General features: G+C 37.3%; 2 protein-coding genes across 2 annotated transcripts in view; one reads left to right on the top strand and one right to left on the bottom strand.

The window, feature by feature from the left end:
• LOC146464770 (cathepsin L-like) overlaps nt 1-26,167 on the top strand; it is a 38,723-nt gene that overhangs the window by 4,979 nt on the left and 7,577 nt on the right. The window contains exons 2-6 of the mRNA XM_085129159.1: nt 4,688-4,804; nt 5,315-5,479; nt 5,933-6,023; nt 6,176-6,289; nt 6,515-6,631. Of these exons, the coding sequence (XP_084985285.1) occupies nt 4,688-4,804; nt 5,315-5,479; nt 5,933-6,023; nt 6,176-6,289; nt 6,515-6,631 (604 nt within the window). The remainder of the gene's footprint in view (nt 1-4,687; nt 4,805-5,314; nt 5,480-5,932; nt 6,024-6,175; nt 6,290-6,514; nt 6,632-26,167) is intronic.
• Nucleotides 526-1,498, bottom strand: LOC146464771 (uncharacterized). Its single transcript, XM_085129580.1, has one exon. It carries the CDS (start codon nt 1,459-1,461, stop codon nt 526-528), a length of 936 nt encoding a protein of 311 aa, XP_084985706.1. The 5' UTR covers nt 1,462-1,498.

The raw sequence follows: 26,167 nt of genomic DNA, 5'->3' as shown, positions 1-26,167 counted from the left end.
TGGAATTACCCCAAAACTGCTAATATGCAAACGAGGAAAAGGGGAGGAAGCGAAGGGGCCTGCAACCCTGCCCAGGGAGACTTCATTAGCCAGATACGCATCAACGACGTGGGCATGGAGAAGAGCAGAAGGCTTGTTTCTTTTAGCTGGCTTAAGCTTGTGAGCTGATTGGAAGCCTAACCGAAAGCCATGCTGGAGACCCTGGAGGACATAAGAAACTTGTAGCTGGTCGGGATGACTGGCCAATTCCTGTGAAAACTCCTCCACCTTAAGGGGGCTAACTGCTGAGACAGGAGGGAGGACTGGATGAGCTGGGAAGAAAAAAGGCTATTTTAAAATACGGCCAAGCCAGGCTGGAAAGGGGGGGCAAACCACAGAGAAAACTATGAACAACAAACCACAAACTCAAACAACTTGACAACTTTATTGCAGCAACTATGGCCCAAGCTAGCTACTATTGACAAAAAGAAGGGGAACACAACTTAAGAAGTACTTCTATGACTAAACGTTAAAAAGGCACATCCATTAACGCCTGGTTTTCGAGGTGGACGAGGGCACGGAAGGAGGAGACGCTGAACTACGTTTGCGATCGAAAGACGACGTTTTGTCAAAACGACGAGAGCATTCAGAGGCACGGTGGGAACCTGCACAGGTGCTGCAGCGATGGGCAAACCGACACGAAGCAAATTGTGCCGAGCAGCGGCCTCTGTTCCAAGACCGGCAAATGACCTGGGAGGAGTCAGCTCCTGATGGTTCGGGTAGCTCGCTCAAGGAGCCACCAGACCCAGAACGCACAGAAGCCCCAGCAGCGTGAAAATTGTAAAGTTGAACGTTCATGGTCGACCAGTCCACGAGCTTCGTAGCCGCAGCGTGCTGGCGGAAGGCCTGATCGTAGGCCAGCCAAACACGACCACTGAATTGGCGATACGTGCGCAGAATGAGAAGCTTGTAAGAAGTGAGATCTTTCCACCGGTGCGGAAAATAAGACGTCAGAATCAGCGTAAAAATTGTAAAGGCTTCGGACCAGGTCATGATGTCCTCGATGCGGCGACGTTGCATTTTAGCGCTTGGCAAAAACACTAACCGGCCGTCCAGGAATACTTGCGTTTCCGGCTCAGTCTGAACGATGTTAACCGACAGCAAATCCCCGAAATCCACGTACTTGCCGGCAACAATTTGGCTAACCGTTTTTGCCGGAATTGGCGAAAAACCAGGGCCAACAACAAACGGGTGTTGGAGTAGCGGTCCCGAAGGCAGGTTTGCAGCCAACGTGCTGTCACTGAGTGGCACCGGGACAGAAGCGCCCGCCGTGATCGACGTGCTTAAAATCGGCGAGCGCGGGGTTGCAAAAGTGGCAACAAAGGATGGCACAGTAAAATTAGGCCTACCTTGCGTGGCTGAAGGTGAGGATATCGCCTGTTGCACCGGAAAGGCGCCTCCAGAAGCGAGAAAGGTCGCCATTTGCTGTGACAAGCTGGGCGATGGGGCGGGAACGCCCCCAAAACTGCTTGTGGCTCCGCGCTAGCAACATTTCCACGCAGATTGCTCGCACTGGAACCAGCATCTTTTTCTGCCACTAACGAGGCTTTCACGGCATCGACGATAGCCGCGATTAGCGCTGGATCATGGACAACTGGAGCAGAAGCGGTCGAAGAGGTTTGTGGCGCCGTGTTTGCCACAGAAGCGAGCGACGAAGGACCTGGCGACTCGGTTGGCAGAAGGGTATCCGCTGACGAGTTCTCCCCATCCAAATGAGCAGCCAAACTGTTGTTGGTTCGACGAGCAGTCATTGTACAAGCAGAAAAAACAAAGCACAAACTGGCACGCAAACAGCAAGCAATTGAGACAACACTTTGCGAAGAACTGCAAGCAAGCAACTGCGTATAAAAGTCACGAGGTGCCCCTGCTAGAGACATCGGGCTACCCCTAATATAGTTGGGGAAAACAGCTGACCAGCATTGCTTTGAGGTTAACTTTGCCTAAATTACATTTAGCCACATTATATATACAGGGGTTCTGGCGGGCAAAGATATGAATTTTGTTTTCGAGTGGTTAAATATTGTTTTTTCACGAGAAAATGAAATTCGTATCTTCAAGGCACTGTGTCACTTTTCTTTATATCATAGACAAATCCATCGCTTGCCATTTTTTACCAACTGTTTGCCCAAACAACCGTCAAAAAAGCGGGAAATGACGTAATCAACATCCTCGCTAGTGAGGATATGGAAAATACACCATTCAGGGCCTGGATTTAGTTTCGTATGTGTTTTACAAGTCGTGTATTTTCTGGTAAAACACTCCTGTCTATATGACAAAGGGGAGTACTCCTCCCCTCTGGGTGTTGGAGAAGAAACCGAATGTATGCAATTTACTTCCTTCTGTTGATAGAAATTTGAGAATTCAAAATTTGCCACAAAATACTTTCCTTATTGAAAATGACATTTTCTTGGCTTGGTTTCTACTCTCTGACAGCTGTTAAGAAAAATTACATGGGTTAGGTAAAAGGAAGAAGATTGATTGATTTCCTGCACTCATCCTTCTCAATGTATACCCCTCATGTTCCTTTGTACATGCCACACTTTGCTCGGTTCTCAATGGCCAAAGCTCTCCTCGAGCATCTTCCAAGCTGAGTGAATGAGAACTGGGTTGCATCTCATTTTGTTGAGTTGTTTTAGACTTACTTACATCATATAATTATCCCAGTGGCTATTCGTACGGCACCCGTACGGCGACTTGTATTTGCTATTCGTAAGCAGAGAGTACGCAAACAAAGAAAGGGCACTCACTGGATTCGCTTAATCCTTCTAAAGGTAAATATAATAATTTGGATAAACGAGAATCAGGAGTTACAGAGAAATCCTATGAAATCTTCGGACTCCCGTACGAATAGCAAATACAAGTCGCCGTACGGGTGCCGTACGAATAGCCACTGGGTATAATTATTCATTCTAATGTAAACACAAAAGGTAACTTCAGTACCCCTTCCCCCACCAATAAAAGGGACTCTGATTATGTTTCCAGATAAATATGCATTGTACGCATGTACAACAATAGACATTGTACATTTTTTTTTACTTCTTTGTTCTTGTAGTCATTATGCTCATAAGGGACCGTTCATTTTTTATGAGCATGGGAGGGCTGGTGGGATTTGGTTAATGGCCACTACGAAACTGTATGACCCCCCCCCCCCTAGCATGCAATTTTTTTCCACATGGCCCCCCCCCCCCAAGCAGAAACTATTTTTTTCTGATGACCCCTCCCCCCCCCCTCCCGCCCAACCAGAAACAAATCATACTCCTAACTTTAGCAAAACGCTTATGTACTGTTTATATCAAAGACAAAAGTAATTGTTACAACTGTGATTTCTTTACAGTACTATTAAAAACAGATATCAGGCGCGTAGGTAAGGGTTAGATAGCGGTGTTTGTTGAGCGCCGGAGGCGCTCTTACTAGGGGGGTCTGCCGGAAATTTTTGAAAATCTAGGTTCCCAGAAACCTCATTTCCTGCATTTTGAGACCCATTTTAGGCAAATCACAAATTTGTTTTACAGCAGCTTTTTAAGCTATATACATCATTTCTGCGGCATAATTGTCTCAACTTAAACAAGAAAGTTCAATATACATTCCGCGCCCTGTCAAATTCTGATAGCTATTCAATCTGCTGATAGTCATACACCAAGCTGGTAAACTGCATCATTCTCGGGTGTAGGCCTTCGAAACAAATTGACTATCTCGTCAAGATTGACAGGCATATCGTATTTGATATGCATTAGAACCAGGGCAGACATTCTACTCTCTCGCATGGTACACCTCATGTAGTTGTTCAACCTCCTCATTGTGCTTTTTCTTCCGCCATTGTTGATCTTCAAAGGGGGTTCGTTCGAACCCCTCGAATCCCCCCCTCCTACACGCCTGGATATTAAAGTACTGCTATTAAAAATGACAGTTACAAGCTTTTCTGAAGATGGCCTACGGCTCAGATTTACCGTCAACTGAAGTCACCAACAACAGTTCTATTATTAAAAACTAATCTGGATGTTCACACTAGGCATACTACTGAGTCTACTGATACTCCTGGATTCAAATAATTTACTAATCAACAGTCTTTATAAAAGTGAGTACTATTAAACAGAACATTAAACAATCTATTGAACAGATATAGTTCTGAGTACAACCACTTAATAGAACACTACTCCCCCACGGATGATTCAATACTGAGACTGTTACGTTTTTATATTAATTTGAACTTGTACAAACATAGGTGTCTACTTCAGTTTATATTCATTATTGCTTTTCCAACAGATATGCTTCATTTCCTCAGTTGTTGTTAATATGAAATGCAGATTTCGACCTCAGTATGTAACAAATTAAAAGTGGTTAGGAAAATCGTATTAAATAAAATTGAAATAATATTCAATTTCTCCATCTGTTTCTGTGTTGAGCCACTTTCAATTTCCTCTACTAGCCAATTATTGCTGGTGACCCCCCCCCCCCCCCTCTTTCACTCAATTTTTTTTGGTAGGCCCCCCCCCCCCCTTTAGTGCCATTTTTTTTCTCGTGGCCCCCCCCCCCCCCTAAATCCCACCAGCCCCCCCATGCTCATAAAAAATGAACGGTCCCTAAGGCAACAAAAAAGATTTATCAAGCCTCTAACAGTGAATTGGTCCAAATATGTTTAATCTTTCAGTTAGTTGCTGGGCAGAAGTTCTGTATTGTCACAGAAGTTGGAGTTTCCCGCAGTTGCCGTAATGATGAGGCACACAAGTCTGCTTCTCTAGATGTCTGTCCTGTTGATACTCTGGAGGTAAATGTATTGGACTAGCCACAAATGTACTCATATTTTTTTGAAGTTACATGTTACTACTGTATATGCAGTGTATTTAAATTATGCTTGTGTGTGTTCTCTTTATAAATGTTGGATTTTTCATAGGATATTTTTACTTTCGTGTGAAAATTTTTCCTGTGTTTGTCCACTACTCACCAAACCAGTTGTAAAACTTTGTTGACCAGTCACTGGACTCTAGACTCTGATCAGCTGCTTTGGTCACAGTGACCTCATTCGCACATCTGCACTGTTATCGAAAACCCCTCTAGACCAATAAAAACACCCATTTTACACTGTTTATTATATAAATTTGATAAAGTAGTGATAATAATAATTGATGTAATGAGAATTTTATGTTTGTTACTTAAATGGGTGGTTGAGTGTTAAACAATGTGTTAGTGTTATGTAAAGAGTACACATCTGTAGGACACAACAGTTAATAAAATTGATAAAAAAATTTACTGTTGAGGTATGATTTTGTTTCTCTAGATGCATTGCAAGTTTGTGGTTTACAGTGTCCCTTGGGAGAAGCGAAGAGAGCTTCTTAGCCATGAGTGTGTTGGACTGAAGGAGAGGCTCCTATTATGTGAGCGAAGCCAGCCTGTCAAGGCTCAAGAACCTGAGCAAAATGTTGTGAAGGAAATGTTTGATAAGGTACATGTATTGACAAAGGACTGGTCTAGTATATACATGTAGTTACCTCTGAAAACATCCTCTTATAGTATCAGCTATAATGTGATCAGAAAAAACCTCACATTTTGAAATAAATAAATAAATAAATAAATAAATAAAATGATACATGTACTCTTTGGCCAACCATAAACGGCTATAAAATAATTATTGTACAATGATATTCAAGGTGTTTCTTCCCAGGAGCATGCTAGCCTGGGTTGCATGAAAAAGTGCTCTTGGTACATGACATCTCATAGGTTGAGCTCCTTACTGCTCATTGTTTGGCCTTTTGGGCTCCTTCAAATGCTTCCTAGGCAGAAGTCTTGGTTATTGCTTCAAAAATCCAACATTAAGACTCAACAGACATGCTGTTTAAGTCATGTAAATGTAATAATTATTTATATATAATAATTTTTCAATTTCTTGGCTGTTTAGCCCAAGCCCTCTGAAGTTGATGGTGATGTGGAGGAGACATTTAGAAAGTTTGTCATTCATCACAAGAAGCCTTATTTAAATGACAAAGATGGTGAGTATTTTAAGTTGACTGTATTGTTGTAATTTATGTATTACATGTTCTAACTAGTTATTTAACAAGAGTGCACAGATATTTAAGATTTTCAGTAAAAAATTCCTGGTGTACATTATTCAGCCTTAAAACATGATTCTTTTTCCTTGCAGAGTACATTAAGCGCTTGGCAGTTTTCAAAGATAATTTGGTCAGAGCTCGTAAGATGCAAGACATGGAACAAGGCTCAGCCAAATATGGCGTGACAGTCTTCAGCGACTTAACAGGTAGACTTGTGACTCAAATGAAATTTTTTATAGTTCCTTATCCATGCGTTAGTATAGGTGTAGATTTCAAACCAATACGTGCAACTCAATTAAAATTTAAAAAGATTAAAAATGTTGCCCTCTACTGATACCCCCTCATGAAATGAAATTATTTCAAAATGACAAATAATTACATACAAGTAAGTTTGTTTATTAGGGGTCATTTTTTTTCTTGTATTTACCCAGAGGAGGAATTCAAGAAAAATTACCGAATGCCTGGATGGGGAAAACCTCTGTATGAGATGAAGGAAGCTGAAATACCAAAGGGTGAAATTCCAAGTGCATTTGATTGGAGGGACAAGGGTAAGTTCCAATCTCCAACATGCATTTTCATTTCCGAAGACCAGTAATTATATCAATCTTTTTATTTTATTCTGTAATAATTGTGATAACTGTTTGCCAATGAAGGTTATGCTGCACTGTAATCTATGCTGTAGTAATCAGTTGAACAGGCCATACATACATCCCAGATGGAAATCTTATTAAGATCTTATTAAGATTCTTATTAAGTTTCTTAACAAGATCTTATCTTACTTCTTAGTTAAGATTCTTACAAGATTCTTACAAGATCTTGTAAGATTCTTACAAGATTCTTACAAGATTCCTGTAAGATTCTTACAAGATCTTGGTAAGATTACAGTAAGATCTTACAAGATCTTAGTAAAATCTGATAAGAATCTTAGTAAGGAACTTGCAGTTGATAGTCAAGATCTTACAAGACCTTGTAAGATTCTTACAGGTTTCGTACAAGATCTTGGTAAGATTCTTATTAAGTTTCTTAACAAGATCTTATCTTAGTTAAGATTCTTACAAGATTCTTACAAGATCTTGTAAGATTCTTACAAGATTCTTACAAGATTCTTGTAAGATTCTTACAAGATCTTGGTAAGATTACAGTAAGATCTTACAAGATCTTAGCAAAATCTGATAAGAATCTTAGTAAGGAACTTTAAGTCGATAGTCAAGATATAATAATCAATCTCAAGCTTAAGACATCATAAGAGGTATTATAGGACACAAAATCAAGATTTGACCAACAGTTTATTAGAAGGTCTCACACCATAAAATTGTGAAATTACTATAACAAAGACTTCAAAAAACCGTTTATATGATCTATAGAAAACCTGTTATTTCATTTAATGATAATTTTTTGTCCCCTTTATTTACAAATCATGCAATAAACTGAACTGGAAACTGAGTTTTACTCAAAAATTAATAAGTGAACCCATTAAACTCAATTTGGTTTGATTGTGTCCCAGAAAATTTACACAGAGATCAAAGAGGCAGAGTCATTAGGGTACCACAATTTTGGGTCAAAATTCACTACCTTTAAAATACAAGCACTTCGTTGATTTTTGACTTCAAGAAATAAAGTGAATCTTGAGTAAAAAAAAATGAGCTAAAATAAGTAAATTAACATTAAAAAATAAAAATAAACCCTTTTTTTTCTCACAAGGTCTGCATTTAACTCACAGATGCTCACTCAGTTCAACTGGCTCTAAACATGCACTTTTATAATTTGTGGTGGCTCAGAAAAATACCACGGATGCTTTCACTTTGCAAGTGTTGCTTGCCAGCTCCAACTTATAAAATTAATAAAATTAATCTTCTCCCACATTTCATTCAGCTGCACCTCCAGGGCTAGAGGGACCTGTACAGGAAAATAAGACAGTCATGTTAACTTATGTCCTGACCAGAGTACACAGTGTTATCTCATTCTCTTACTTCAGTCAGCATTCTCACAATGTTTTGTAGTAGCACATGCAGACAACTCAGCACTGGCTGCCTTGTTCATAGGAAACCCAAGTCTAAATTTACATGTGGCTTTGATGTAAAAAGAAAATTCCATGCTCAAATACAAAAAGATTATTATAATGATTATTTCATTGTTAACTGTACAGATGTATGTCTGGGCAGTGCAACTTACAATTGTAGTTCTGCCTGCAGTGAAATAGGTCACTCTTTATAAGAAAACATGATTGCATTGATCAAAAGGATTGTTACTTAGTGTTCCCTTTATTTTGCTTGCTATTTTCAACTAATGAACTATGGTATCAAGTACTGATCAAATACTGTCATTATGCAAGTTACAAAATTTTATTTAGTATTATAGTTCCTGAGTAGAAGTAGCGGAAGTCACGATTTACAACAACATTAAATCAGTTAAAATAGACTCCAACAGTCATAAATATAAGTGACTTTATTGAGCAGGATTTGGTGACTTTACTCTGAAGCTGCAGTCTTGAGTCTCGACCTCGACATTACAAAATGGAGTTGAAAATCTACAGTAAAACCGAAAATTGTGCACTTTAAGTCAGTTCTTCTGAGTGATCACAGTGACTGGCTAGGCTGTCATTAACTTTTTAGACAATGTTGCAGTGAGCTTAATTTTCACCCGTAACAATCTTGTTAGTTCCTGATCTGAGTAAAATGAGCCATGCACTCCACGAAGATCATAAACTGATCTTCACGCCAAATCAAGATCGATCACTCACGTTTTCAGCTTATACCAAGACTGTCATGATATTAACCCGAGTAGTATAGATTATGGGGGTACGAGCGCACGACCATCATCGAAACGACCATCCCCATTTTCAAAACTTCAGTTAAATTTTCACACAAATCATTTCAAAATTTAACTGAAAATTTCCCAAATCTTCCTCAAATCACCCCAAAATCTTTACACAATTTTGTGTGAAGAGAAACTAGTTTAAAATTTTGCTATATTTAAAAAATGGCTTCGAAAAGACGACCACGAAAAATACAGAATAGAGAGGAGACAAAGTTTGATATTATAAGAATCTGCCAAAACGGTAGTAAAGGAGACGTTAAAGACCAGCTTTTAGATAAAGCTATTAAATTTTTGAAAAAAGACTACCAAGACATAGCCGAAATGTATTTGGATAAATACTGCTTTTTGGTTGATTCAACAAGAAAAAACGTTGAAAAGGTTACAAAAAAAGACAAATACGAAGGTGAAGAAGATGATGACGTAATTTATGTATAATTTTTCATATCAAGAAAGATGTGAAAAACAGAATTGTTTACTTTTCGTATTTTGATTCGTACTTGAAGATTTAATCAGATTTTTCTGTGTCCGTAAGCGAAACTTGTCACACCGTTTTCATGTATGTATCTCTTATCATCAAAGCAACTCAGTGATGTTTTATTCCCTTTGCGGCTTTCCTGTTTATCAATATTGTTATGACCAACATCCGGTTGTGAGTAATTTGCATACATGTTCATTGAGGTGAAACGTGCAGTCACGCTAACCACAACCGCTCATGTAAAAATATCCTGTGATGTAAACGAATTATTTTTCCTGTTTTCACCAAATACACATGCGTACTAAAATTTAACATGAGTGTTACCGGTATGAAATACCACATGTAAAAGCTTTTTTAAACTGTAACATATAAATAGGCTGTTTGGTTGTGATATAAATTGGTTGTGTATGCTCAGTAGTTAACCATTGGAAAAAGCAGGGGCCTTTGGTTACCGAACTGTATACACAACCCCTATAGAATGGTGAAAAACCCCTGCCGTCATTCTATAGGTTGACTAAATAATAAAATAATAAAACTGTCGCCCTAAGATCGGTGGCAAGCTGTTGGGTAGAGCTTAGTTGGGTTAATCCCTTCAGAAGTGCCGGTTCAGCCCACACCGTAGGGCGACAAATACAAAATATGGCTTCAATCAAGGAGTCTGATAGTGCTCAAAAGAGCGGTGTGGTGGAGGGCAAAGCCTTGTAAAGTGGGTAAAATAAAATAAATAAAAAATAAATAAAAAAACCAAAAAAACCTCTCATGAGGGACAGGGTGGGAAAAATTAAAAAAGAGTAAAGTCCCTCATGAGAGGTCTGGTGGCCACCAGTTTTGGTTTTTTATTACATCTCGTGACGATAGCTAATTTGAAGATAAATTAAATTAGCTGTTTTTTCTATTCACGGTCATGAATAGAAAGTCTGTTCAAAATATCTCACAACGCTTTTACGCAAAGATCATATCGTATTTTTTCTCAAACTTGTCAACAATCGGCGAATTGTCGAGAATGAAATCGTCATTTTGTTGAAGTTTTGACAACAGTTCTGACTCGTTGAATTGACCAGATCTGAGAATGTCTTTTATCTGAATCAACAGATGGCCATACGTTTGAAAAGCATACTGAACTTGGTGCAGTCTGATTTCAAGGTTTTTGTGTTTCATATACGCTTGAATAAGCACACTCGCAGACGCGATGGCAATTAGACTGACTCCTGCAGTCGCTATCGAACTGGCTAAACCACCGGTGGCAAACACAATGCTTGAGATATTGCCTGCCAACTGCCACGCTTTCAATCGTTTGTAAGCAGCCTTGTAAATCCACATCTTTTTGTGGTATGTTTTGTAATACGATTTCAGTTCAGTTATCTGTGATTCGGTCAACTCTTCAGATATGTGGTTGAAATTGATGACCGATTTTTTTGTTTTTACCATCTTTATTATTTACTCAAGATAAGATCTATTTCTTTTTTCCTCAAGCAAAATCCTGTGAAAGTCTAAACTGTCGACGTCAATAAACTTATCAACCAAACCAATTTTATTGACGAAGCCGTCATAGTCGATTTCAAATTGGTTACTTTGAAAATTAATTGTTCCGCTTAATGTTTTGGTTGCGTGAGCATTATAATTGCTTAGCGCCATCTTGTACAGACGTTGGGTGGCATCATAACATATCCAAATGCACAACTGTTTATTTTTGAAATCGCTTGTGAAACTGATTGACTGTTTTCCTCTTAGAAAGTCGATCTGAATTTGATCAGCAGTAATTAAAAATCTTGGATAAAATTTTATGTGAAACGCTCTCGTGTTAGACCAACTGATTGTTCCTGTTTTGGTTTCATCATGCAAAAAAGACAAGAATGTAAAGCTGCTTGATTGATTAAAAACTTTTGTTGTATGGATATGTGTTTTTGTACTGAGTTTCAAACCATTTTTGACGTCATAGTCGTTGATAAAACGATCTGTTTCAAGGATAAAATTAGGTAGAACACTATTTATCACAACACCGCTAACACCCTTGATGAGACCAAAGCGTGATGTTTCTAATAAATCATAGAATTCGGAAAATATACTTCTGTAAGCATGACCTTTCGTGTTATATGACACGGAATCCAAACTTAACTTATTGACAGCGTCTCCATCATCGATCGGGTCGGAAAGATGCACTATTCTTTTGTTATTCATGTCTAGTTCAGTCTGCATTTTCATGTCTCCATTTTCGTACTTGAACATAACATTATCCAACCCATCGTAAATATCTGGATACACACTATCCGACCAATCTTTTACACCGTAAACAACCAGATGGCACTGCGCCGGTGTCGCTGTAGCTGTTCCGTGCATCGTCAAATAGATGTAATCTGGAGTTTGTTTGCTGTTGTTATTGAATTGAACCAATAGCTTGCTATAATCAGTGAAATCACGCTGTGTTGATTTGTGGATATACGCAGAAGATGCAGTACATGATAATTGAATATTGGTCATTTCCGGTGGGTAGAATTCAAACACGATAGTGTATGTTCCTATAGCGAGAGAATAAAGATTGAAACCTATCCTTGATCGATAATTATTTGTGCCTGCATCCTTTGTCAAATTTATGCTGTAAGCCTTTTTATTTTGATGTGGGGAGCCATTGAAATCAACAATACCATTCACCGTGATATTGTACTCCGAACTGCTCTCGTCACTATCTATAAGATATTTGAATTGATTTGTTTTATGACTGCTTATTAAATGTGATTGAGCCATGTAATCCTTATATTGTTGGGTTAAATTGGCATTGGAATCATTTATCTCTTTGACAACAAAAGCAACATTAGCAGATTTATCTGATTCATTAGCTTTTGGTGTTTTGATATTTTGAATATATTGGTTATTCATATCAAGGTTTCCAGTCATTGCAACACTTCCATCTTTTTTCAAATATACACTCAAATCACTTCCAACAGATGGTATTTTAGCTATTTCATTATCAACATATGCTTTAGTGGAAGCATCATTATTATCAACAGGTTGAGCCATACCTTTGATTCTATGATTGTCCATATTGAGGTCACTATTAGATACTTTTTGTAAATATTTTGTATCACAAAAACCTAAATTGACAACATCAGATGAATTTTGAATATTGTACCCAAGGTTGGTGATTTGTTGATTACCAATATTAAGATCACCAGTCATTGCAACACTGCCATCTTTTTTCACATACGCAGATAAATCAGTTGATGGTATTTTTTTAATCTCATCATCCACATATTTTTTATTTGCCGCTTGATCGTTATTATTGGGTTTTACCACATTAAGATCGAAAAATGTTTTCCGCCCGGTAATATGTTGTTCAGTCGATGTTACCATAATTTCGCTTTTTTTACGCCCACCATAGCCGTCAAAGTTTTGCAAATCCGGTACATGAAGGTGAATATTGTCATAAGACTGATGTTCAGTCATTAATCTAACACTATTGAAGCTACCAGCACCGTCTGGTATGTCCTGCAGATAGACACTGTTGGTATGAACGCTACCCGTGTTGCTGTAAATTACTGCTTTATCGGCTTGCACATTACCAGGGGAATTATCTAACGATTGAATTTGACTATTTGTGACTGCATCATTGGGATTGGTTCCTTGTTTGACATTTACGAGTTTTTTGTTTTGCATGTCGTAATTCCCATCTCCATCCAATTTGAAACCAACCCCCGGAAAACCTCTCTCTCCTCTCTCTCCTTTTCCTGAAGAATAATTGAAATTTAAAACTCCGTTGTAAAAACTCATTTTATTTAATGTTTAGATAATTTGTGTAAAATTTTTTGCGTTGAACTTTCGCGGTTTGTCGGAATACAAAAATGTGTGAGGCTCATTTGTTGCGTATTCGTATATTTTTTCGTTTATCCCCAAATCTCTGCAAATTGAATTCTTTTCTCTTGTGTTTGGAAAATCGTAAATGCAGTAATGGGAACAGTTCAATCTAATTGTTTTATCCGTGTTGTAAAAAGACTGAGAAAGATAGACGCAACTGCAGTTTTTGTTTCGAGAGTTTGTAAAATAATTCCTAATTTCCCTATCGTTTGCTGTTCCAGTGTTCAAGTAATCGTCGAAAATTACCAACTTTTGATGCTCGTCGTTCATTTCCGACAATGGCAAAATATCGCCGTTGCTGGCTTCAATCATATCATAATTGTATTTTCTTGAAAAAGGTTCGAACTTTTTTAACAAAAATTGATACTTATCCTGTTCCAAGTTTTTTGCATACAAGTATATCTTATCGTAATACAAAAGTGGTTTCATTATCATGTGAACCAAAAGGTTGGTTTTTCCACAACCACTGGGCGCACAAATCAACATTCTAAAGCATCTATCAGGCATGAATTCACATCCTGGTATCTGTCGAAAATTGTTATCACTGTAACCTTTGACATCGTAGTTTGGTATTTCCATTTACTAATACCAAACAAAATATTTTTCGATTACGGTTTGTTTTTGTTGCAAATCGTTATACGACACGCTATACGACACGCTATACGACCCGTTTTTATATTTATTTTTTACATTTTTAGAAAAATTTTGTTGAGTAAAGATAAAATGAGTTTGCAAAAATGGAAAGAATTAGCAGAAAAAAGAACGAAAGCCGGCCAAACTACCAACATAATTAGGGAAACAATCAAACAAAAGAAAATCGCTGATACAATGGGAGAAGCCGAAGCAGAAAAACTTTTCAGACCCATAACATCCGGTTTGAAAGATTTAAAACTGGCTCAGACTAAACCCACAAAAAGGATTTTTAGAAAAAAAGCACCCGGAGGTTTTGCTCCAGATTACGGTATAAATATTGAGGATGAAGGAATTCCAGATTACAATCTAGAAGATTTGTTTGATGAGGGGGTTCAACCACAAAGTACAAAACAGCTTGTTCCAAAACCACCCTCTTACGATGACGTTCTCAAAGATTTGGAAACAGGAAAAAAGAAAATATCAATCGATCCGGAGTATATTCCAGAACTAGAGACAATACCTGAAGATCCACCGGAATACGATGAAGATGAAGTTCCGGATTATTCAATTTTTGATGAAGATAGAATAAATGAGACTTTGGATGAACTTGGTATATCCAATTATGATGACATTGAAGCACAACTCAACAGGGTTGACATGACAGCAAAAACAAGACATAATTATTTATCAAAGAAAATCGAAGAGGCGACAAAAAAAAGACAGCAACTTCCAGGATACAAAACACACATTACAAAGCAGCTGAACAAAGGTATGATCAGTCAGGCTGAAGCTCAGTTTGGAAGAAAAGTTATTGATGATACGAGAAAAGTTTTAAACGACTATATTGGTTACCACAAAAGCAAGTTGAAGAGTATCAAAGGTTCCGGTTTGAGAAGGTCTGCCAAAACAAAACGGGGCGGAAACGCTTTTTTCATAAATCCAGACGACGCTATAAAAAAGTTGCAGTTAATCGTCGGTTCGATTGAAGCAGGAAATAACAGTATTGAGTTGAGAAACATGGGTGTGGCAATTTTGGATATTTTATTAAAAAACAACATTATCAACAAACCTGTGTACAATAATTTTTACAAAAACTTTTTCGGGTGAATAAATAAAAAGAGTCAATAAAAATGGAAAGACAATTGGTTTTATCTTCTCACAGCGTTAAAAAACAAGGTAAAAATAAACCCAGTGATTTTACAATCAAATATAATGAACCGATAAGACTCAACCCAAACAACACGTATGTTCTTGGTCTTGACAGAATCATAACAATGTCGTTCACTTGGTTCAATATCAATTCTGATTTGAAAAACCAGCTCATAAAATACTCTTCCGACAGTGGAAGTACTTGGAAAGATATAACCTTTCCACCGGGTACATGGAACTATGTTGATTTCAACGATCACATCAAGGAAGAGACAAAAACAGGAACAGCAAGCAACCCCTCATATCCAATAACTCTGGAATTTGACAACACAACATATAAAACAATCATTACTTTGGCAGCAAACTACCAACTCGATTTGAGACCATCAAATTTTAACGACTTGATCGGTTTTAACAAAAAAATTTTGACCAGTACTGAAAATATTGGCGACTACACACCAAACCTGAGTCAAGACACGGAGATTCTCAACATTCTTGATCGATTGATTTCAGAAAGTCTTGTCGACGGAGATGAAACAGACATCTTGTATTCTTTTGGGACAAACGACTTGACACCTTCATATGCTTTTACTAAAGAGCCTTTGAGGGTTCAATTTAACCCAGTCAATAAGTATATAATCAACAACATACGGATATACATCACCGACGGACAGAGAAGGATTATCGATTTGAATAATGCAGATACCGCATTTTCGTTAATTTTGAAAGAAAAAATATAAAAGGTCATAATAATAAAAATGCAACCGTATAATTACAAAAGAATTTTTCATCCGAAACTCGGAAGATTTGTTTACAAACATAAAGGTTCAGGTTTGATTGTTGATAATATTTTCAAACCGATGAAAAAAATGTTAACAACAGCGACTAAAGCTGTTTTGAAACCTCTTGCTAAAAAAGCTTTGAAATCTGGAATAGAAAGTGCTGGTGACAAAATCGGAAAGAAAGCTGTCGACGTTGCAGGTAAAAAATTTTCTGAAAGTCCAGGTTTAACATTTTTGAAAGAGATGGGTAAAAAAACTAAAGGCTCCACCGGACCAACGGTTAGAGATTACAACGGAATGTTGAATTCAATGATTCAGCTTTCTCAACCGAAGGTAACCCAACCTGTCGAAGAAGATTATAATTTAATTTTGAATCGAATGATTTCCGGAAGCGGGATGAAAAAAAGACGAAAAAATAAAAAATAAAAAATAAAATTTTCGGTATAAATAAAAAGGATGAGTTTCAGAACTAGCCAAAAACTTCAAAGATACGAAATGGTTAGATTTTCTCTTGACAGTGTTATTGAGACGCCTGGAAACAACAATTCTCAGAAAAAAACAGGCTATAAATTTACAATCAACGACAGATCGACTTTTTTCGATTATTTTAACGGGTATTTTGAGGTTACCAAGGAGTTACAGAAAAAAGCTGACGGTGCAGGTTTTGCAGCCGCTGACAGAATCACCATGATCAATGGATCACATTCTCTGATCAAACACATGGTCATCAAATCCGCAGGAAAAATTGTTTACGAAAGTGACAACATTCACAGAATCACAAACACCAAAAATTTGCTTGAGTACAGCGACGATTTTAGTAGATCGGTTGCTAAAAACAGTTTTTGGTATCTTGATACAAACGGATCAACAGCAAACACAAATACGGGTTTTGAAGCAAGACGAATTTTAACTCAAGCTGCAAACAATGATGGAAGTGGTGGTGCAAAAAGCATCAATGAAATAATTCCACTAAATAGGTACAGTTTTTTCGAGGAATTGGAAGACAAGATGATTCCACCCATGCAGCTCACAATTGAAATTACATTGAACGATGATTCTGAATTGATTCACAAAGCAGCAGCTGCCGACGATGGTCGTGTTGTTGTGACTCGATTTTATCTTTGGCTTCCAAAAATGGTTCCAAAGGATAGTGAATTTAATGAATTTGTGAAAGATTTTTTGAAACCGAGCAAATGGGTTTACATGAGAGATTTATACAACCAAAGCGCGAACACAAGAGCAGTTCAAAACATGTTTCAAATCAGTCCCGCCATTGACAATGTAAAACATGTATTCGTTTATTTGCAGCCAACCGATGGCCCAAACAACGAGGAATCTGAGAGAACGCCGTATGTTTATGATACTTTCAAATTGAATGCTGCAGATTCAAACTCCAGTCTTGCATCTTGTCGATTAGAATATGGAAACAGTACTTTTTATCCTGAATTGGAGTACGATGCAGATTCAAAAGTCAGAATCTTTAACGATCTGATGTCTTATGCTGTTAGAAAAAATGATCTCAACACCGGTACGCAGTTAAATCTCCACAATTTCGATGCTCTTTACGGTCTTGTCTATTTTGATTTGACTTTCCAAAAAGAGGCTGTCACACGCGATCCAAAACAACTTATTTTAAATTTTAGATTAAACACTGCTCCGACAGCTAATGTGAGGGCACATGCCATCGTTTTTTATGAAACTGAAATAATTGTGGATAAAAGAGGAAATGAACTTATGATTGTTTGAGTTACAAAAAATTTTTTATTTTATTTGAATCAAATAAAATAACGATGACACAATTGTATGAAATCAACATTTCGCTTTCTGAAAATCAGAAAAAAACTTTGAGTAAAGCCTATCATGAAAAGGAAACGATTACATTGCGTTTGAAAAATGATGCTCTATCTGGGAGTGATACTCTTTTAGTACCTAAAACAACTGTAACCAGGTTGGAAAAGAATCGAAAACTAAACAAGGGAATGGATATCAAACTCGCAAAGTCAAACATACGAAAACAAGTCGGTGGATCGCTTTTAAGTTCAATCTTGACGTTAGGGCGAACTTTAGGACCACAATTGGCGAAAACTTTGGGGATGTCTGCTCTTTCAGGTGTTGTTTCAGAGGGAGCATCCCAACTTGTCAAAAAGATATCCGGCGGTGGTCAAACCGGTGGTTTTCTGATTCCAAATGCGAAAATTCAACAACTGATTGCAAACAAACATCTATTGACCGATAAACAAAAAATGGATATTATAAATGCAATGCAAACAGGTTCAGGAGTACACATCAAACCAACAAAAAAACAAACGGGGGGTTTTCTTGGTACGCTCTTGGCATCAATCGGAGTTCCTTTGGCTCTTGAAGCTTTTAAAAAGATGACGGGATCCGGTGGTCCGAGAATGGGTAAAGCACCCAAACAAAATGGCGGAGCGGCTCCGAGATTAGGTGCATATCAACCTCCGCCCCCTTTTTTTGGAACATGGGAACAAGTCCCCGGAACAATTGGCGCTGGAAAAAAAAAGACGAAAAAAAAGACTGGGGACGGGTTGCTTTTAGGAAAAAACAGCCCATTCAATCAAATACCATTGTTTGGGGCAATATTTTAAAGTTTGAAAAAAACGTTCCGATGAGTAATTTCGATTTGGAAAAATGGTGTAAACGTTTGAAAATTCCGATAGACACTGGCGGTGTTTTGTCAAGAGATCAAACTGTTCCACACAACCACAAAATGGCTTTATTTATTTACAACCTCGAACCGTCATACATGAGCGGAAGCCATTGGGTGGCAACACATGTAAAAAATGGTGTAATCAATTATTTTGACAGTTTTGGATTACCACCGTTTCAAGAGATTGTAAACCATGCAAAGAAAAAGAATTTAACTCTGATTCATCAAAACGAACAGATTCAAGGATTGTTGACAACAACTTGCGGTTACTTTTGTTTGTATTTTTTGAATGAGATGAATAAAGGTAAATCAGACAACCCAGCGGAGCTGTACTTCAACCTATTACAAGTATTCGATGTAAAAGATACTTCAAAAAATGAAAAATTCATTGAAAAATATTTTGAAAAAATAATATAATCTAATTATAAATGAAATCTTATTGCGTAAAACAACGAAAACAAACTGAATGTGTTGAACCTGCAGGTTACAAACGTGCGAAGAATGGTCGTCTCATGTTTTTCTGCACATGTGCAGAATGTGGAATCACAAAAACCAAATTTGTAAAGGAACAAGGGATAAATCAGGGAAACTAGATGGCCCGTCCAAAGGGGCGGGCATTTTTGACACATTGGCTTCGACTGGAACAGATATGTTGATTGAACATGGTATTCCATGGCTTGGTAAAAAAACTGTTGAAGCGGGCCGCTATTATGCAAGTGAAGCTTTGAGAAACCCAAAACTGCAGAAAAAGGCCCTCGATTATGCGTTGGAAAAAGCTGCACCGTTGATTCAAAAAGCCGGTTCAGAAGCGTTGGATCAATTGTCAACAAAGATTCGACCAAATAAAAAATACAAAACCGATAGAAAAGATTTGGATCAATCGGGTGGAGCAATTTTAGATACAATATTAGAACAATTGGGAACTCCAGGAAAAGCTGCATCAAAGTCGATGGATGTTATTGGCAAACTCATTCCTTCAACACAACATGTTTTTGATGAATACAAATCCGGAGAAATAGCAAAAAGAGCGTTCAGTACGGACACCGGTGTTTTGTCGAGTCAGTTTTGGACAGGAAAGGCCGGTAAAAAGACATTAGAAAAATATAAGGATTACGCTTGCGATAGCATGGTAAAAATTGGTAGTAAATATCACAACACACCCGCTTGTTCAAGTTATAAAAACATTGGTTGGCATCCTCCAAATTGGGGTGAATATGAAAAAGGAATGAAGGGTAGACCGACTACCGGAGGTTCTTTTTCTGGCGGTTCGATTGATATTCACAAAGCCATCGGAAAACTACCAAAACCAAAAGGGGGTTGGACTCTTCCGGGACACAAGTTTACAGGTCCTTACAATGATTTAGAAAATCAGGTAAGATGGGATCCAAAAACAGGTGAAATACTCGAGATATACGACAAACCAACGGGTAAGACCGATGCGATAGCGATGCAACACGATGTTGATTATTCAGTTTGCAAAGATGATAAAAAATGCAAGAATGAAGCCGATAGAAAAATGGTCAAAGCGCTGGACTCTGTTCCTTATAATGAGAGACAATGGGGTCACTGGATGGCTCGAAATATGATTAACACAAAGCAAAAACTTGGTCTAGGTCGTAGACCTCCTGCGGATCTCAGCGTTCCAAAAAACGTCAAAAGCCGTCGGGTAAAGACATTGGGTGGCAAGAAAAATTAGCAGATGAACTGCATAGACCCATAAAAAGAAAATTCACCCGACGGCGCGTCATTGTGAATCACATCGATGAGATATGGGCTGCTGACCTTGTTGAGATGCAGCAGTTCAGCAAATGGAATAAAGGTTATAAATATCTTCTCATGATAATCGATGTCTTTAGCAAATACGGTTGGATTGTACCATTAAAGGATAAAAAAGGTGAGACCGTAACCAAAGCATTTCAAAACATCTTTAAAAAAGGTAGAAAACCGAAGTTTGTGTGGACTGACAAAGGTTCAGAGTTTTACAACAAACATCTGAAAGACTTGTTAAGAAAAAATGAGATTGAACTGTATTCAACAGAAAATGAAGAGAAATCGTCAGTGGTGGAGCGTTGGAACCGAACCATTAAAAATAGAATGTGGAAGGAATTCACTGCTCAAGGCAATACTGTGTATCTGGAAATACTACCCGAAATATTAAAGCGGTACAACAACACCAAACATCGTTCGATAAAAATGACGCCGGCAGAAGCGTCGAGGAAAGAAAATGAAGGAACCGTTTACTTCAACCTTTTCGGTGATATGAATCCAACCTCAACAAAGCCAAAATACAGAGTCGGTGATAAGGTCAGAATTTCCAAGTACAAACGTCCTGTCTTAGACAAAGGATACACACCCAATTGGTCAGAAGAAGTTTTCACAGTCGATAAGATACAATACACCAATCCGATCACTTACAGACTCAAAGACCTCAGTGGCGAGGAAATATCCGGTTCTTTTTATGAACAGGAGATGCAAAAGGCTGTTCAAGACGTTTACCGTATTGAGAAAGTGAGTCGACGAGACTATAAAAAAGGTAAAGCTTTGGTAAAGTGGAGCGGTTACCCAGAAAAATTTAATTCCTGGATAGACATAAAAAATCTGATGTAAAAAATAAATTTAAAAAATATTATCTTGGTATACAACAAATTAAAAATGACAACATTCATGACTCTAGAACAACTTTGGAAAATTGGAAAAATCAAAAATTATGGAAAGTTATCCAAAAAAGAGTTGGTAAAAGAGCTAGGTTTCGATGAAAATATAGTGTGCAGACCATCAAATGCAAAACCAGTTTGGATTGAAAATATTGATAATGAAGAAATAACATTGTGTGAAAGTATTTACAGATGTGCAAAAGTGTTGAACAAAAGACTATCATCCGTGCAATATTTCATCAGAACAGGAAGACAATTCAAGGATGATAATGGGCATTCAATAATTTTGTCGCTAGCAGCTTAATTTTTCATTTTCGTGGGGTAATGAAAAAATAATAATTTAAAAAAAATAATCTTGGTATACAATAAATATGGATTCAAAAACAGTTTCGGAATTAAAATACGTTGCAAAAAATCTCGGTATACGTGGATATTCTCGTTTGAGAAAAGCAGAGTTGATCGATTTGATAAATCAGAATCAATCAACCGCCAATTTAAATTTCATTGATAATTACTATATTTTAGATGATATAATCCCAGAAAGTGAGATTCCAAAAGACCAAGAAATTTTAAAACCGATACGAGTTTCAAGTTTGAAAAGAAAAATCAGAGATGGAGAAACACCCCGCAGTATCGGATGGATTGAAAGAGAGGTTGCTTTGAAAGGATATACAGTCTCTTTCGAAGTTGGTATCGTAAATGATTCTGACCCATTGGTCCAACTGCAAACCACTCGCCAAACGATTGAAAACAATCTCAAAAATGTTTTGGAGGATATGAAAGGTTTCAAGTTTAACGAAACGTTGAAGATTACATTCGAAAAACAAAAAGGAGACGGTTGGATTGAAAAAACAGCATATTTCGGTAAGAATCCACAAACAATTACAAACGACTCAGAGATTGCAGAATCGCTGCAAAAAACACAGAACTATATTATCAACAAGGTTCAACAATGGATTTCAGAAGGCTCCTCCTGGATTGTTAAATCTGTTGACGGTCATTTTATAAATGTTTTGAAATACAAGCCGTTGAGAGGTTCTTCATACATTTTATTACCCAAAGATCTACAAAACTCAGCAAAAGGTGTCATAAACATCAAAAACGAAGACGATGAATGTTTTCGCTGGTGTCATATTCGTCAATTGAACCCTCAGAAAAAAGATCCACAGAGAGTGAAAAAGTCCGATAGAGAGTATGTTGAAAATTTGGATTATTCGGGAATCAAATTTCCAGTCTCTGTTAAGCAATACAACAAGATTGAAAAACAAAACAGTTTGCGTGTAAATGTCTTTGGTTACGAAAAAGGACAGCCATATCCAATATACATTTCAAAAGAAAAGTTTAACTCACAATTGAATCTACTTTTGATAACCAAAGACGACATTACGCATTATTGTTTGATAAATGATTTCAATAAATTCATGTACAACCAAACAAAACACAAGGAAAGAAAGCATTTCTGCATGTACTGTCTACAATGTTTTAGTTCGGAAAGAATTTTGAAAGAACACAAAGTCGATTGCATTGAGATTAATGGGGTGCAATCAATCAAAATGCCTCAACCCGGAACAGGAGTTTTTTTCAAAAACCATAAAAATCAATTGGCTGCGCCATTTGTGATTTATGCTGATTTTGAGGCAATCACTAAAAAAGTTTTAGAGCCGGTAAAAACATCCAGATCCACAGAGGGTCAAGGACCCAAAACCGAAAAATACCAAAAACACATCGATTGTGGATATGGATACAAGGTTGTTTGTTGTTATAACGATGAATTTTCAAAACCGATCAAAATTTACAGAGGAGAAAAAGCTGTTTACAAGTTTATGGAGGACATGTTGGAAGAAGTCAAGTGGTGTAATAATATTGTTAAAAAACATTTTTCAAAACCTCTCAAAATGACAAAAGAGGATGAGGAAAGTTTTGGAAGAGCTGAGGAATGTCACATATGCAAGACATCTTTTGTTAAAAGCGATGTGAAAGTGAGAGATCACTGTCATGTTACCGGTAAATACAGAGGATCAGCACATAGAGATTGCAATCTAAATTTCAGATTGACTGACAAGATACCGGTCGTGTTTCACAATCTTAGGGGGTATGATAGTCATTTCATAATGCAGGAAATTGGTGAGATTGTAAAGAAAAATTCGTACACCGACGAAAAAGGAAAAAAGCATGAGATGAATATAAATGTCATTCCGAATAATATGGAAAAATACATGGCCTTCATGTTGGGTCATCAACTCGTTTTCATTGACAGTTTTCAATTCATGAGTTCATTGTGTAATCTGGTAAAAAATCTTCCTAAAACAGATTTCAAATACACTGAACAAGTTTTCAAAGGTTGAGAATTGACTTTGATGACAAAAAAGGGTGTCTATCCTTATGATTACATGGATAGTTTTGAAAAATTTCAAGATATAAAACTTCCCGACAAGGAGGATTTTTTCAGCATTTTGAACAATGAAGGTGTGAGTGATGAAGAATACCAGCACGCCCAAAATGTTTGGAATGAATTTGGTTTATCCAATATGGGAGAGTATCACGACTTGTATTTAAAATCAGACATTTTGTTGTTGGCAGACGTTTTCGAAAATTTTAGAAAGGTTTGTAGAAACAACTATGGATTGGATCCTCCTCATTATTTCACATCACCAGGTCTGAGTTGGGACGCAATGTTGAAAATGACGGGAATTAGATTGGAGTTGATGTCCGATGTTGATATGTTTCAATTCATTGAAAAAGGAATGCGTGGTGGAACAAGTTATATCGCAAATCGATACGGAAAGGCCAACAATAAGTATATGAAAGAATATGATGATAAGGAACCGTCAAAGTACATAATGTATTTGGATGCAAACAATCTTTACGGTTGGGCGATGAGTCAATATCTTCCAACAGGTGGATTTGAATGGTTGGGTAATGATGAGGTTGATTTGAGTCGTAGACTCCCTGCGGATTTGGATAAATATAATGATGAGTCTGGAAAAGGATTGATATTGGAGGTTGATTTGGAATATCCTGAAGAGCTTCATAGTCTTCATAATGACTATCCTCTCGCCGCAGAAAAAGTCAAAGTGACCGAAGATATGCTTTCTGATTATTGCCGTGAGATTGCAGAAAAATTTCGAATAAAAGCAGGTGTGGTTCACAAGTTGATACCAACACTGGCAAAAAAGGAAAAGTATGTTTTGCATTACAGAAACTTGCAGTTGTATCTATCTTTGGGGTTGAAATTGACAAAGGTTCACAGAGTTTTGAAATTCAACCAGAGTCCTTGGTTGAAAAAGTATATTGATTTCAACACAAAAAAGCGAATGGGGGCAAAGAACTCTTTTGAAAAGGACTTTTTCAAGCTGATGAACAATTCGGTGTTTGGAAAAACAATGGAAAATCTTAGAAAGCGTGAGGACATTAAACTTGTAACAGATGAAGAAAAACTATTAAAATTGGTGAGTAAACCGAGTTTTAAAAGCAGCAAAATATTTAATGAGGATTTGGTTGCTGTTCACAAAACAAAACCGAGTTTGCTTTTAAACAGGCCGGCGTATGTCGGAATGTGCATTTTGGATTTGAGTAAAACTCTAATGTACGATTTTCATTACAATTACATAAAAAGTCGGTATTCCGATAAGGCAAAGTTACTTTTTACAGATACTGACAGTTTGACTTATGAGATCGAAGCGGCAGATGTTTACCAAGATTTTTGGAAAGATAAACATTTATTCAACAATAGTGATTACCCGGAGAGTAGTCAATTTTTCGATAAAACAAACAAGAAGGTTATTGGAAAATTCAAGGATGAGGTTGGAGGAACGCCTATTGTTGAGTTTGTTGGTTTGAGATCAAAGATGTATTCATACATGAAAGACAACAATAAGGGCGGTTGCACAGCAAAAGGAATAAAGAAAAATGTGATAAGGCAGGAATTGAGACATGAAAATTATAAAAATGTGCTTTTCGACAAGAGACAGATAAATCATACAATGAGAGTGATCAAGAGTGAAAAACATATCATTGGAAGTTATGTCTTGGACAAGACCTCGTTGAGTTGCTTTGATGATAAGAGATACATACATGAAAACGGTGTGACAAGTTTCGCTTACGGACACAGAAAAATCTGATTAAATCTTCACACAATTTTGTGTAAAGATTTTGGGGTGATTTGAGGAAGATTTGGGAAATTTTCAGTTAAATTTTGAAATGATTTGTGTGAAAATTTAACTGAAGTTTTGAAAATGGGGATGGTCGTTTCGATGATGGTCGTGCGCTCGTACCCCCATAATCTATACTACTAACCCGGCTACAAATTACTCCATAAAAACGTTTTCAAAGGCTTCGTATAAAAACTAAATGGGGAATGACCACCTCAACAATCTTTAAGAAGCACATATGCATGCTCGTTGTCTGTATGGATCCATGCTGTCTGTAATTTGTGAGGATGATCACACATTTTCATGCAGTCTTTCACAAAATGATTGGTGTCGAAACTTACCTCTTTCTAAAAAGTGATTGTCCACAGTTTGCTGCTTGAAGCCATCATTTTTTAGCTTTAACAGAGGTAAAATCCAGAGGAAATGTGTGCTGAAAACTTGAATCGCGCCTAAAATCTAACATGAAACGGTCTTTCTCCGAGCCTGCAGTGGCATATCTGCTGACCAAATTGGTGCCCAGTCTTCCCAGTCTGAATGAAATCCAAGATGGCTGCTGGTGTTGCCATGCTGTGATTCAGACGATTCAGTGTGATTCCGGCCCACGTTTATCCACGTTTTCTTGCTCATTTTAAAAGCTAGCATTGTACATGAAAATTGTAGGAATTATGATTCAAAGCACTGTTGTTCTTTTTGGCATTAAATGGAGTTTAGATTCATCAAAGAAGGTTTGTAGGTATTAGTGTTTTCACAAATGCGTTTCAGTGTTGGACGGTGCATTAAGTTTTTTTTTTATGCCAATACAATCTGTAAACTGCAAACTGTAAGTCTTGACAGTCATATCTTTTAAGCCTTTTTTTAGAAACATACATGTCTACATAGCGTTTATCAACTTAGGACACTGAAGAA

Source organism: Pavona decussata, unplaced genomic scaffold (assembly GCF_977016875.1).
Source record: "Pavona decussata unplaced genomic scaffold, jaPavDecu1.1 SCAFFOLD_161, whole genome shotgun sequence".
Classification (NCBI taxonomy): domain Eukaryota; kingdom Metazoa; phylum Cnidaria; class Anthozoa; order Scleractinia; family Agariciidae; genus Pavona; species Pavona decussata.
This window is presented reverse-complemented; position numbering and strand designations above follow the sequence as displayed.

Coding starts and splice junctions, on each gene's coding strand:
- LOC146464771 (XM_085129580.1), bottom strand. CDS start 1,461: ATGGCGACCTTTCTCGCTTCTGGAGGCGCCTTTCCGGTGCAACAGGCG.